This window comes from Polyodon spathula, chromosome 8, assembly GCF_017654505.1.
Source record: "Polyodon spathula isolate WHYD16114869_AA chromosome 8, ASM1765450v1, whole genome shotgun sequence".
Lineage (NCBI taxonomy): Eukaryota > Metazoa > Chordata > Actinopteri > Acipenseriformes > Polyodontidae > Polyodon > Polyodon spathula.
The window spans coordinates 34,064,647-34,078,910 of NC_054541.1; the positions used below are offsets into that span (position 1 = coordinate 34,064,647).

Genomic DNA, 14,264 nt, shown 5'->3' on the forward strand with positions numbered 1-14,264 from the left:
GGGCAGCTGTCATATGAGAACCAACAGAAAAGCTCTGAGGATTGTTAGCTGTGTTTTGAACAACTGATGGTCTGCATTTGTCCTCGCATTCTAGGTTGTTCAGTCTGCATTTCAAAATGTTGGTCCTCGACACTTATTTCAATCCCTGACCATGTGGTTATAGGGTATAACATTTAAGATGGTCCTTAATGTAGATCATTATAAAACAAAAATGCTTGTGGTATAGAATATAATTCCAGTGTAACAATGTAAAAAAACAGGAACCAAAGACTCATGACAAAGCAACACAATAGACAGTTATATTGAGCATTAGAGAAAATGCAAGCATTAAAACAACAGAACTTGGAACATTCTAGAATGATTGCAAACATCCTAATAAGACAAGAGAGTGATAAATAAATCACACTTGCATCTGCATGTTCTTTAAGCAATAGTTTGCTTACCACATGTCAATCTGGGTGGAATACTCTGAAGATCCCAAGAGAACATCAGGGGGTCTGTACCATAACGTGACAACCTCATTGGAGTAGGTCTTTGTAGGGACTGACTTGGCTCTTGCTAATCCTGCACAAGAAAAGCCTCTCAACTTCAACACAGCATAACTGATCACAATGACAGCACACAAATTAAAAAATAAAGTAAATAACTAAAACAAGCAGTAAAAGGTATCTCACAAGAAATACAAGAAAGGTACAAAAATAGGAACCCACCAGCCCAATAAAAACCCAGGGTGACAGCCAGCCATCTTGATCAGATCGTCTCAAAAATCTAATCATCACACTTTTAAAAGGAAGGATCGTTGCACAATAAAATGTGAAATAAATTAATTTAACCATTTGGAGCTAACAGGATAATCAAGAAAAAAAGGGATTCGACGCAGCCATATAGGTAGAAGGCTAAAGTCAATATAACCCAGCATACAGCGATAACCAATGCCAAGCACTAATCAGATAGACTGCTCTTCTGCTCCTGTGCTGCTACAAGTTCTTTCAGTAACTGGCTTCTTGTTAGAGTGCTGCGTGTGGGTTCTTACATTTTGTACCACATTGTATCGGTTCCCAATATACCCAAATACAAATAACTTGGTAACATAATACATTTAACAGTGCAAAAGGAAAGCAAAACTCAACCATGTATTCAGTATTACTTACCGAAATCAGCTAATTTTAGTTCCCCTCTCTCATTAATGAGCAAGTTCTGTGGCTTCAGGTCTCGATGTAAAACTTTCCGCCTATGACAGTAGGCCAAACCTCGTAAAATTTGAAATAAAAAGATCTGAAAAAAAGGAGAGAGAAAAGAAAATAATATAAACAGGCGGTAAGTTCTTATTCTGCAGAATAACAAGTAGGGCCTTTCCAAAACATTTTACAAACAACTGACAGCTTCAATTCAGGCCTTATAACCAAATAAGGGCTCAAATTGAACTGATCTAAAAAATAATTAAGTTAAGACTTTGAAAAAACTTTGAAATGGAAATTAACCAAAAGAGGCTCCAGAAGGATTTGCAAATTTTAAAGGCACACTGAGGATTGTAAATCTGAATCTGTAGGCTGCCTAATCTATGCAAAAGAAAATGGTGATTACATTCCAAATGCAGAACAATGTTTCCCCCACATTGTAAAATTGACTACATGGAAATGCCAAGAGTGTTTTTTTTTTTTTTTTAACAAATACATTTTACAAAAATATACTTGCATAATAATGGACAATAAAACCTGTAAAGTGTAATTATCCTTGTGATTCTCTGAAAAAAGCAGTACATTACTCAAGGATCTAATGTAAACAACATTAAAGGATTAAACAAAACATGAACTTCAACATATTGTATTGAAACATTGTGAGCCTTTGAATTTCATTTACTATGCAAAAATAAATAAATAAATAAAAATAATAAAACAGACATATACAGATTGTAATCGCCTTGGTTACATTAGCAATCTAATCACTTGAAAGGCAGGAGGAAAAACACACAAAAAAACACATCAGAAAAACAACCTTTAAAAAAGTATTCCAGGCTGGCAGTACAATTAAGAAGCTCTCAGTACTTATCTGTCAGCAGATAGGCTGATTGATGAGTTATTGAAGCCCACATAGTTTTATATCATGAAGAGCTTTTAGAAAACAGGGGTTTGATTACTTGCAATACAGGAACTGAGGCTCTGCTACTGAAAAAAACAAGCCCTTTCAGTATGTATTAATGCTTACCTTCACATTGTGCATACTCATAATGTTTCCACAGTCATCCATGTACTGCTTCAGATCCTTGTCCTATAAATGTGGACATAAATGAGATAATTTGACATATAATTTAACAATCATTCTACCGTAATATAAATGATCAATGTTATCTCATAGGGGTATGCACAGGCTTTAAGAAACGCATTAAGTAAAAATACAAGAGTACACAGTTTTTGTTTTTTATTTTAAGTATTTACTCATAATAGTGTTCATATTGACATCAAACTACCATGTGTACGTCCACACACATCTGAGAACAGTTAAATATGCATATAATAACTTGATAATTACAACTGCCTAAAAGTTGTTTTTTGGGAAGGGGGGGCAAAAAAAAAAAAAGCACTGAAAAAAGACACAAAGTACCTGCTAAAACCACACACACACCAGTTACTGTGAAGCTGTTCTTAGACTAATAATCAATAGCAACATCTCGCTTCACAAGCACGTCATCCCACTTCTCAACACACATCATTGCTTCATCACGATACTCTCATAACGAATAGCCCTTACCAAGTATTCAAAGACTAGTGTCAAGGATTTGTCCGTGTGAATGATATCATGTAAGGTGACGATGTTCGCATGCTTCAGATCTTTAAGCAACGATACTGCAAAAGAGAGAAAAAAATGACATTACTTTATGCACTAGAAATGTTTTACATTCCATTCACAAAATACAAACTCACTTGTTTATAATTCATTTCAAACATTATTTAATTTTAAAATAGTATCAATCTGGGCACTGAAGGGTTTTTAGTCTTCAAAGTGGCTTTAAAATGTCCAACCATAAAGCACTGGATGTGTGTCAGATGGATTTAGGAAAACGCTGCCCTTGTTGCACCTCAGCTCCTGGTGTCAGATTTGGCATGACATTACTGTATATAACACTTAAAAAGCTTTGAAGAGACTGTATATTTTGGAAATCTGTTTATCTGGCTTGTTTACAAAGCAGTTAAAAACAATCAGCATGTCTACACAGTGGAGGGGACTTTTAACAACTCGTCCAGGCTCAGCATGGGTTTGTACTGTAGGGTGACAAATGGGATTCTAAAATGACCCTGTGCAGTTATTTTTGTTTTAAACTGACACCCTCAGTTTGTGTGTGCGTATGAATGAAAATCTTGCTCCGTGCACTCATTTTGAGTCCCCAAATGACGTATTCAACCAAGTGACTCTCAGATACCTTCAAATTTAACGAGGGCACATTTGTACTGTGTCTACCCACCCACACAAATACAGGTACAACAGTTTCCTTTACCTTCTCGGATAGCTGTGCAGGGCGCTCCCTCTTCATGTTCCAGTCTGATCTCCTTAAGGGCTACCAGGTTGTCTGTCAGTTTACTCCTACCCTTAAAAACAGTTGCATATGTTCCCTACAATGCAAAAGAAAAAACACAACAGTCTCGTGATAAGAACAACATAACTGCACCATTCACAATGAACTTTATAAAAGACAAGGTTAAAACAGGAGAAACACTAACTGTTACAAAGACTGCATCAGAAAAGCAAAGGCTGTACACTGTGTACAGTAACATAAAACAGAGAAACTAATAAACCTAGACTAACCTCTCCCAGTTTGTCCAACTTGATGTAGGTCTCGAGCTTTCCAAATCCAATTTCAGACTACAAACACAAGAGAGACATGGCTTTAATAGGATTATGTCATTCATAATGCCAAACAGACCAAAGTCAGCATTTCATATACACTGTTTTAACACAGTTATTATGTGTTTCTAATTGGTTTACTATCCTGCATGTCTAGTTCTAATGTAGATGTACTCTGGTCATTTCTCATCTCCCCCTGGCTCACTGTTGCTTACTGTAGATCAATAAAATAACCCCCTTTGTACTGATAAAACAGCATTTTTCAATGGAAGTCCAGCTGGCTGCACATCCTCGAGATTCAAGATGTTCATTTAGCATTGGTTCAAGACGACATGAATTCAACTGACCTAACACAACAAATAACTGGGCTGCTAAAAAAGTAGCACATAGCATAGATAATTGCCATCAAAACAGAAATGAGAAATAAACCTACACTTTTTTTTTTACATAAACATTTGTTATTACTATATTGTTAATTCAAATTTTGGATAAATAAATGAGACCTACACAGCTTGCAACACAGAGCTATACTGTGCTGTGTTACCTGTGTGTCAGTGAAACGCCACCTCAGTAGCAGACAGGTTAATCTTCACAGAGTGCCATGGAGACAGACTCACCAGTGATGCTCTGCGAGACCGCCTGCTCATTGGCTGGTCGAATTGTGGGCTGTTCAGCTGCAGCTTCTCCAGATACCCGTCTGGTATCCTAATGTCTGCAGGCAGCGACAGACGCTTGTTGAGGTCCTAGCAAGCACAGACAAGCGCGTGTATATTAAACAACACTTGTCAAGCCAGAAGTGCCTCTTACTACATTTTCAAACATTTTTTAAGCAAGTACTTGAGCAACAACATCCTCCACTTCAAGCAGATCTTAATTAATTACCTTTTTCTGTAAACAGTTTGCTGGTCAGGCTTTAGAATCGCAGAGTAATTATTATGGTATTACTGGTAATCCACACATTTCTTAGGATTTCAAGTAAAACACTGCAACATTTTCATCCAATAATGCTTCCAATAATATACAGCCTGGCTAATATACAGCAGTCTTATCCATCTTCTAACTAAAGGTACATTTTGTATGTAGTATAGTTCATTCTGTAAACTAGTCACACAATTGCAGTGGAGGCCAACAGCAGGAAACAGCTGTTTCAGTCACGACTAGTAAGTGATTATTGGTCTGCGAGTCAGTACTGTATTAGTGCTTTAAAACTGTTTGATCACACAACCTTCCCAGTTGGTGTTAAGTCAAAGAAATACCACAAGCACCTTAAAAAGACACAAGACCTCTCTGTTGTTAGCTGTAAGCAAAGCATTATGCCAATTCGTTTACTGGTAGTTTCCAGAAAAGACCTGTGTACAGCATTTTAATTACAGGAACTAGAATCTGGGAAGGAAGTTAAAAACAGATACAAAAGATCTGAATAAACATGACAATGTAAATAAGGAAAATAAAATGTTTCCATTTTGAAACATGGCACATACTGTAGTTCAGCAGACTGCTTCTACAGACACTCCAACACTGTTATAGTTACAGGCTAGAAATATATATATCTATATATATATATTATATATATATATATATATATATATATTATATATATTTTATATATATATAATATATATATATATATATATATATAAAAATTAAAAATTAAGTTCAAAAATTAGAGGTATTAGCATTTTTCAAATGGCAATAATTTAATCTAGAATATTACATGATGCTTTTTATTGTTAACGTTAACTAGAAAACAAACTATACCAGTAACAACCAACTCAAAACAGTGTCCAAGCTGTTTGTTAGATGAACAGTTAGAAATTTGCACTTGGAAATCTGTTGCATACTGGCTTATTTTGGAATGACCAAGTTCACATAAAAACAGTATAATGAAATAAATAATCACTTCTATGGGAAATGTGGTTCTGTTATATTTAGAAAAGTCTAATTTCTAGTCTGAGTGGATGAAAGTAATCCTAAATGTTATGCCGCTTCATTTAGAAGAAGAATATGTTTTTAAATGTCTTGATTAACCCTTTTTGAAATGCAAAATGATTGCGTGAGTTTCAACTCTCTACCTAAATTAAACCGCACTGCTCCAGTAGGAGTACAGGAACTCCAGTCAGCTTATATGATGCCTCCAGACATGCCACCAAAACACTTTCTGCACAATGTCCTCCAAGGAAGGTTACTTTACAAGCAGAGTAAGTTCATGTCCAGATCATCTTCAACTCCTCTATCAAAACTGACCCAAGCTTCAGCATGCATGAGAATTGCATCACTCAGCCACCAGGGCCTTTTAGCTTGAATCAGCAAGGCACCCCAGTTGCCACAAGCATGTGCTGAGGCGCACTGATACATCCTCTCCACGTGTGACTAACACTTGACTTAGATCCCTCAGTGTGCAGATCCACAGCTGCAGAACGGCAAGATTAGAAGGATGACACGTCACGCAGGGTCCAAGATTATCAGGCTAAGCCATAAAGCAAGGTATAAGACCAAGTGCATAAAACACCACTGTAATTTGAGTAAATAGAAAAAACAAACTGCCTTTACAAACTGTCTACTATATTACAAGACTACTAGACCTATTGGATCTACAGGAGAGCAACGGGAAAAGGGCAAAACTAAATGACTTGTTAGCAGCAAACAACAAAGTATTTCAGTTAAGGTGTTTATCTGTAACTGTACAACTGTTTCTTTAGAAACTGAACTTCCTTCACAGAGATTAAATTTGCATAACCCAATGAGCTGACATAGACGATCTTTGTGAACTGCTGTTGCCTTTATAAACTGCTGGTGCAGCTTGATCAGTGGGTCCTGCAGTGAGCTGCAGACCTGCTCATGTCCCAGCACAGCTGCTGAAATGTGTCCCAGCCTCTTCTGAGCACATGCTTTTTCATTGACTGCCAGCATACAGCATGTTTCCACACCAGACACTAGTATGGCAACGTGCTATGTTGTTTGTTCGGGTGCAAGGTAGCCAACAGTATTTAAAAATTGGACGTAAAATGACACTGATGCAACATGAATACACTTTAACACAAATGGATAAACATAAATACTTATTTTGAGATTGCACACTTGCTTTCTTGTTCCTTAACTTCAGTTATTCAACCTTTTTTGCCTGTCACAATGCCTATAATGATGATTCCTTCAATATAACATAAGTATCTCAGCACTTCCATGCCAACATGTAAATACATATCGGGTGGTACGTCAGTAGAAGTAGTCATCTGATCTGAATAAATTTATTAGTTTTAAAACATGCCGCCTGAAAGACATTCAAACGGATGTATAAGAGCCCTCTAATACCCAATTTCATTTATTTAACAACAGTAAAACAGTGTAACTGTGCTCTGTGCTGTGAAATCATCCTCCACCAATCCTGCACTAAAGTAGTATTTCTGTAATTTGCATGCCTGGCTACTGAAGCAAAATACAATGTCCAAAAGCTGTAAAATCACTCAGCATCCCTGTACAAACCAATCACTGCAGTATTAATGTTACTGTTATGGCAACAGTATTACCAGACACGTGTGGCTATTCCCAACTGCCGATGCATACTGTTAGTCACCAGAGGGCAGTAGCTATCAAGCAAGCACAGAACACTCTTTTGCATTGATGCAGTAGGGATTTGCTACTCCAATTAGGATTACCAGCAGTGCTACAGTAAGATTCTTTTGATTATCAGCCAAATTCATTTACAAAACAGAAAAGCACCTAGCATTACCTACTGACGGGGATCTTTCTGTGCTGTACTGAAAGGAATTATCAGGGTAAGATAACCATAGTGTCCCAATATTAACACCCACAGACTGCTCCAATGAAAAATAGGAGAAATGTCAGCCCTGTTTACAGAAGCAAGGAGTCGTTACAGGCTGTTTCGGCAAGCAGCTTGAAAGAGCGATTAGTAATGCTGCTGCAAACGAACATATACGTCTGAAGATTCTAAACAACGACACCAAACCCACTGACACGCTAGCCCTATCACTACCATCAAATTAGTATTCTGCCACTAAACAAAACCTGTTTGTCAGTACCCAGAATCAAAACTCAAGTGTAGTGCTCAGTTTTTAAGTAGTTGCAACCTCAAATTGGTGCAAATTTCAAACAAAACCTGTGTTTTATGGGCTAGTGAATAACATAAAACACTGCAGTAGGTGTATTTACCAAATGTAATGATTTATAAAATGTATTTGCAGTAAAACTACCACAGGATTTATGAGGAGTATTTAAAATGTCAGTGTTCCAGCTATTTGTGTTGGATTACACTTGCAACCAAAGATATTGTCACGCCCTTATAGAACATCTAGGAGACTTTATTTAGGATTTATTGTTCAAAAGAAGTAAAAGCTACGAAAGAAGTTCTTAGAACCCAATGAAAATTACTATGGTTACCCTATACATTTATATAACATGTCAAACTAAAAATAGCAGAAGCAATTGAGACTGGATGTGCTGAAACACAATGTCACTTGTGTAATTGCACTGTAAAAATAACAGGTACAGTAATTCTTAATTACAACCTGTGGTTTCCCTCGATATTCACTGACACAAAAAAAACAAAAAAATGATATATACCTTTTAATTTAGCAATAGTCGTGTAAGCAGAGAACACACAACACTCTCTTTCCAGTGTTTTTTTCAGGTTTGACGTGCCTGCCTTTAAATCCACCAATTTTATTTTAACTTGGATTTTGCTACTCTATTCGTTACCTTGTATGCTGAATTCTCAAAGAACTGTACACAAAAAAGGATGAAGTGCTTTTTAAAAAAGATGCCTCCTGTTTTATCATGCAGCTGTACACAACGATATGACAGATGAATCGTTGCTTGTAGCACACAGGTAAAGTTTCATACAGGTTAATTACTTGCATCATGAACAGCATTGCTTCAGATTTTTTTAAATTTCCCTTTGTTTTTTTTCTGGACATGCCCTCAGTCTACAAGCTGAACTTGGGACAGAAAGCCTAAATAGAGTAATTGAGTAAAAACTGGGCCCAATTTCGATGAAAATGCAAATGTAGAGGGCAAAGGGCAAAATTATGTTTGCTCTGTCCAATAAAGAAATGCTGCTAGCAAATAAAAAGCAAGTGACATTCCTTTAAGAAAACAATGCCTTTGCTGTGATCTCGATGAAGAAATTGCTCTCTATTGCCACAGCACCATTTGTTAATGCATTATTTTGAAATATTTACATTCATTGAACAATTTTTGCACATGTGATTGCAGTGTTTCATTATATTCATAATCATAAAGAGCTTGCTCAAAATCAGGGGCAAATGAGTTTTGCCCTAGTGTTAGAGGTTCACCCATTCATCAAGATCAGGCCTCAGACTTCTAGGAATATCAAGAAAGGAAATAAAAACGCCATTTGATAAACTCCTGATATACTCCTTCATTGTATTTGACAGTACATGCCTGCACAACCTGTTCTTATCCAGTGTTATATAACTTTAGCATAACAGAGGCAGAAGTGTTAGAGGAACTAGGAGCTCTAAAAATAAACAAATCCCCTGGGCCAGATGAGATCCTCCCAATAGTACTCAAAGAAATTAAAGAAGTTATTTACAAACCACTAACTAATCATGCAACAGTCTCTTGAGACGGGGGTTGTACCGACATACTGGAGAATTGCAAACGTAAAACCGACCCACAAAAAGGGAGACAAAACCGAACGAGGTAACTACAGACCAATAAGCGTGACTTCTATTATATGTAAGCTTATGGAAACTATAATAAGATCCATAATGGAAAACTACCTATATGATAACAGTATCCAGGGAGACAGTCAGCATGCCTCTAGGAAAGGGAGATCATGTCTAACTAACCTGCTTGATTTTTTTGAGGATGCAACATCGATAATGGATAATTACAAAGCACATGACATGGTTTATTTAAATTTCCAGAAAGCTTTTGACAAAGGCATGCATTAAAAAGCAATTCTCAAACTGAACCCAGTAGGAATTGAAGGAAATGCATATGGATTAGGGAGTGGTTAACATGTAGAAAAAAGAAAGATTAGAGGAGAAACCTCAAAATAGGGCGAAGTAACCAGTGAAGTACCACAGCATTAGATCCTCTGCTATTCCTAATCTACATTAATGACTTGGATTCTGGCATAGTAAGCAAACTTGTTAAATTTGCAGAGGACACAAAAATAAGAGTGGCAAACACTGCTGCAGAAGCAAAGGTCATTCTAGACAGCATTCAGAACTGGGCAGACACATGGCAAAATACATTTAATTAAGAAAAGTGTAAGGTACTGCACATAGGCAATACAAATGTTCGTTATAGATACCATAGGGATACTGATATTGAAGAAGGAATCTATGAAAAAGAGTTTATGTTTTCTCAAAAATGTCTTCATCTAGACAATGTGGAGAAGCTATAAAAAAGGCCTAAAAAATTCTAAAAAGGTTTTTCTCTCTGCAGCTACCTCCGAGCTACAGCTTCAGAGGACAATGCAGCTCTGGGCAGCGTACAGGCAAGCCTGCAGGCTCCTGGCCAGTCTACAAGGGTTGATGGTGCGCGGTGAGCTGGGGACACCATGGCCGAACTTAAGCCCTCCCCACCCGTACGACGCTCGGCCAATTGTGCGTCACCCCTTGGGAGCTCTCATCCACAGTCGGCTGTGGAATAGCCTGGACTCAAACTGGTGACCTCCAGGCTACAAGGCACATCCTGCACTCCATGCGGAGCGCCTTTACCGGATGCACCGCTCGAGAGCCCTCTCTTGCCTATTCTTAGCAATAGTCAGTGAAGCAGGATCCCTCTACAGGTATCTGCAACCTTGGTTGGGTTTGCTGCTGGCAAGTGCCTGACTGAAGAAACTTTTACATATAAAACTACAGTTCTTTAACTGTTTTCTACTAACGCTGCAAGTGAATAATTGCGTCATCTACACTGGTTCAAAGACATTTACCGGTAAATTAAGGCTGCTGTAATAACTAACAAATAAACAATTTAAGACAAAAGCTTGATATGCATAAAAATCCTTATTAGTTGTCTCTTTCATGCCTTTAATTTGATTGAGAAGTGTTAATCTATGTTAATGCACTAGCCTGCATCACGATCAAAATAGAAAACAAACCGTGCCATGCAGCACACTTTACACTTTTACAGGCTCTTAAACTCATGAAAATGCATGAGTAATGTGTTAGCAATGGCCTTTGCGCCTAAATGAACTCAACACAAGCGGAAGTATCCTGCCGTTTGAATCTGACGCAGGTGTTTTAGTACACAAGACTTGTAAACCGCTCATTACAAATAAATAAAAAAAAAATAATTAAACAATTTAAATAACTGGTGCAAATTGAGGAAATCTATTGTATAAATCAGGTTAAATTGGGTTATATTGTACATAATTATTCCACCCGGTGAAAGAAATAGAATACACAAAGAGATGCAATCCCAAGTGCTGGGAACAAGCTGGGGTTCCAGGAGATTAAGTCAAGTTATAAATCTGCGGCTTTCTGACCACAATAGTGCTACAACTGAAGACACCAAACTGAACAGCAACAACTGTTCGCTTATTAGGCATGTTTACGTAACAAGCTGACAGTATCGACTGCTTGCTGCTTATGTCACTGAACTCAGCTGGTTTAATGTGACAAAAGACCACGGTGAAGCTGGCCTTGTTTTTAGATCTTCAGTTATGACTAGGCTGTCACCAGCAAGGCTTGTCTTTAAAGCGTCCCCCAAATCAAGTATCTACTGAGCTGTGCTCACCTCCATGGAGATCCTCCTTTGCACTCGATTCCTTAGACACACTCCCGTAGGAGACTGGACCTCGTCCGACGATGTTCCAGACGCCTGGTCACTTTCTCCATCGGAGCCGATCTTCAGATTCTCATGCACAATGTCTAAGCAAAAGCAAGGGCAGCAAAATAGATTAGTCATCTGAACTTAATGTGATTGAGTTTCACTTAATTGAGAATCACTGAAAAAGAGCGATAATAAGTACAGGTACCCCCCTCCAGTCTTTCCTACTGGCAGAAAAAGGATTCAATTAGAATGTGGAACATTCACAGCCAGGGCTGGATTAAAGGGCATGGGGGCCCTACTCTAACCCATATTGTGGGGGTCCTGTGCATTACTATGGCGAATGGTGTTACTGGCATATTGGCTAACCAGCCCTGTGTTGGGGACAGAGTGAGTGAGCCAACTGTATATGGAGCAGTGGTACGGAGCAGGGTAGTTGCATGAGCGGAGGGGATATTTCCAGCCCACTGTTTCACAGCACCTGTTAAAAACCTGCAAGATGATATTTCCTAACTTTTACTTTGTTTTCACTTTAAACATTTTTTTCAGTACCAGTCAATAATAACGAGGAAGCATCTTTGAATTGAATTAGATAACTTATCGGAGCACTTTGGGCTTTTTTCTCTGCTGATCATAGCTGGGCATGAGGTTTTTAAACTGTGTATGCCTTATATGACAGAAATCACATGAGTGATAATAATTACATCTCATTGTTGTTAATGATCATTTTAATTAATATTCAAACATCCGTGGGAACATAGAACACAAAAGGATGCAATATGGATCACAGACATAAAAAAGCTAGCAGTTATAAAATAACAAAATTAACTGAAAGCAAGCTTCTGTGCACCTCTCTTCCTGTTTGTGTGGGCCCGTCCACCCGCATGCATTTTTTGTAAAATGTCCCAAACAAAAAGCAACCTCCTGGGGGCCCCAATTCTGCTGGGGGCCCTATGCTAGAGCATAATTTGTGTATAGGTTAATCCAGCCCTGTTCACAGCATTAAGGTCATAATATAGTCCAAGCTAGCTTTCACTTTTTTATTTTATTGACAAGGCATACAATAGAATGCTGCCTTTTTACAACACTTAGTATTCTGGAAACAATTAACTTTATAATATATGCAATTAAAGGATCTAAAGGCTATACATATGGTATTTAGAATTTATGCTTGTTAACACTCCTGACCTTTGTTAAAAAAGATAGTACATTGAGTGTATAAAAGCTGGCATTGTAGCTTTGGAAGCAGGGAAAACTAAAGGTTAGAAATGTGGATTCAACTCCACAAGATCCTGGGTCTTAACTAGCATAGACATTGATAACTGTGCCCAAAGCAGTTGATTTCTCACTACACAGCGTTACCAATTGATTGCCAAATGATTTTGTTCATAAATGGGCGTTGGTAGGATTGCTGGTATTTTCTATTTTGCGGAAGGATCTATTGGATTCTTTCATTACCGCTGCTTCTTGTATAATACTACTTGGGCAGTGGTAGTAAGATTTTTCGAGGAACCTCTTTTTTCTTCAATTAATACATATTTGTTTGTTTATAGGAATTTATCCCACCAAACTGATCTTGATTAATGACAACAAAGCAGACAGAGAGGACCTAAAATGTGTCTCATCTATTAGAAAGGCCCCCTCCCCCACATAACTCACTGGTACCGCTCTTTGTTTTCAGTTTTTATTTTTGGTCATGTGATCTCCCTTTAACGTTATATTTAACCATCTCTTAAACTCTTGGAAAAGCATTGATTGTAAAACCAAATCACTTTAGTTTTTTCTCCTGTAACTTGAATGAGACTACGATACTGAACCAGGTAACTACAGACCAGTAAGCCTGACTTCTATTATATGCAAACTTATGGAAACTATAATAAGATCCAAAATGGAAAATTACTTATATGGTAACAGGGTCCTGGGAGACAGTCAACATGGTTTTAGGAAAGGGAGATCGTGTCTAACTAACTTGCTTGATTTTTTTGAGGATGCAACATCGATAATGGATAATTGCAAAGCATATGACATGGTTTATTTAGATTTCCAGAAAGCTTTTGACAGTCCCGCATAAGTCCCGCATAAAAGATGAATTCTCAAACCGAACGCAGTAGGGATTCAAGGAAACACATGTACATGGATTAGGGAGTGGTTAACATGTAGAAAACAGAAAGTACTGATTAGAGGAAAAACCTCAGAATGGAGTGTGGTAACCAGTGGTGTACCACAGGGATCAGTATTAGGTCCTCAGCTATTCCTAATCTACATTAATGATTTAGATTCTGGTATAGTAAGCAAACTTGTTAAATTTGCAGACGACACAAAAATAGAAGGAGTGACAAACACTGTTGCAGCAGCAAAGGTCATTCAAAATGATCTAGACAAGATTCAGAACTGGGCAGACACATGGCAAATGACATTTAATACAGAAAAGTGTAAGGTACTGCACACAGGAAATAAAAATGTATAAATGCATAAATAAATATCATATGCGAGATACTAAAATTAGAGAAGGAATCTATGAAAAAGACCTAGGAGTTTTTGTTGACTCAGAAATGTCTTTATCTAGACAATGTGGGGAAGCTATAAAAAAGGCTAACAAGATGCTCGGATACATTGTGAAAAGTGTTGAATTTAAATCAAGGGAAGTAATATTAAAACTGTAC

At 37.6% G+C, this 14,264-nt stretch overlaps 1 protein-coding gene across 3 annotated transcripts in view; it reads right to left on the bottom strand.

The window, feature by feature from the left end:
• The window catches only part of cdk17 (cyclin-dependent kinase 17), a 74,145-nt gene that overhangs the window by 3,945 nt on the left and 55,936 nt on the right, over nucleotides 1-14,264 (bottom strand). For all 3 annotated transcript variants that reach the window (XM_041257695.1, XM_041257694.1, XM_041257696.1), the window contains 8 exons: nucleotides 11,569-11,702; nucleotides 4,458-4,583; nucleotides 3,802-3,858; nucleotides 3,494-3,608; nucleotides 2,749-2,843; nucleotides 2,206-2,268; nucleotides 1,152-1,275; nucleotides 444-564 (listed from right to left, as the gene is read on the bottom strand). In XM_041257695.1, the coding sequence (XP_041113629.1) occupies nucleotides 444-564; nucleotides 1,152-1,275; nucleotides 2,206-2,268; nucleotides 2,749-2,843; nucleotides 3,494-3,608; nucleotides 3,802-3,858; nucleotides 4,458-4,583; nucleotides 11,569-11,702 (835 nt within the window). The remainder of the gene's footprint in view (nucleotides 1-443; nucleotides 565-1,151; nucleotides 1,276-2,205; nucleotides 2,269-2,748; nucleotides 2,844-3,493; nucleotides 3,609-3,801; nucleotides 3,859-4,457; nucleotides 4,584-11,568; nucleotides 11,703-14,264) is intronic.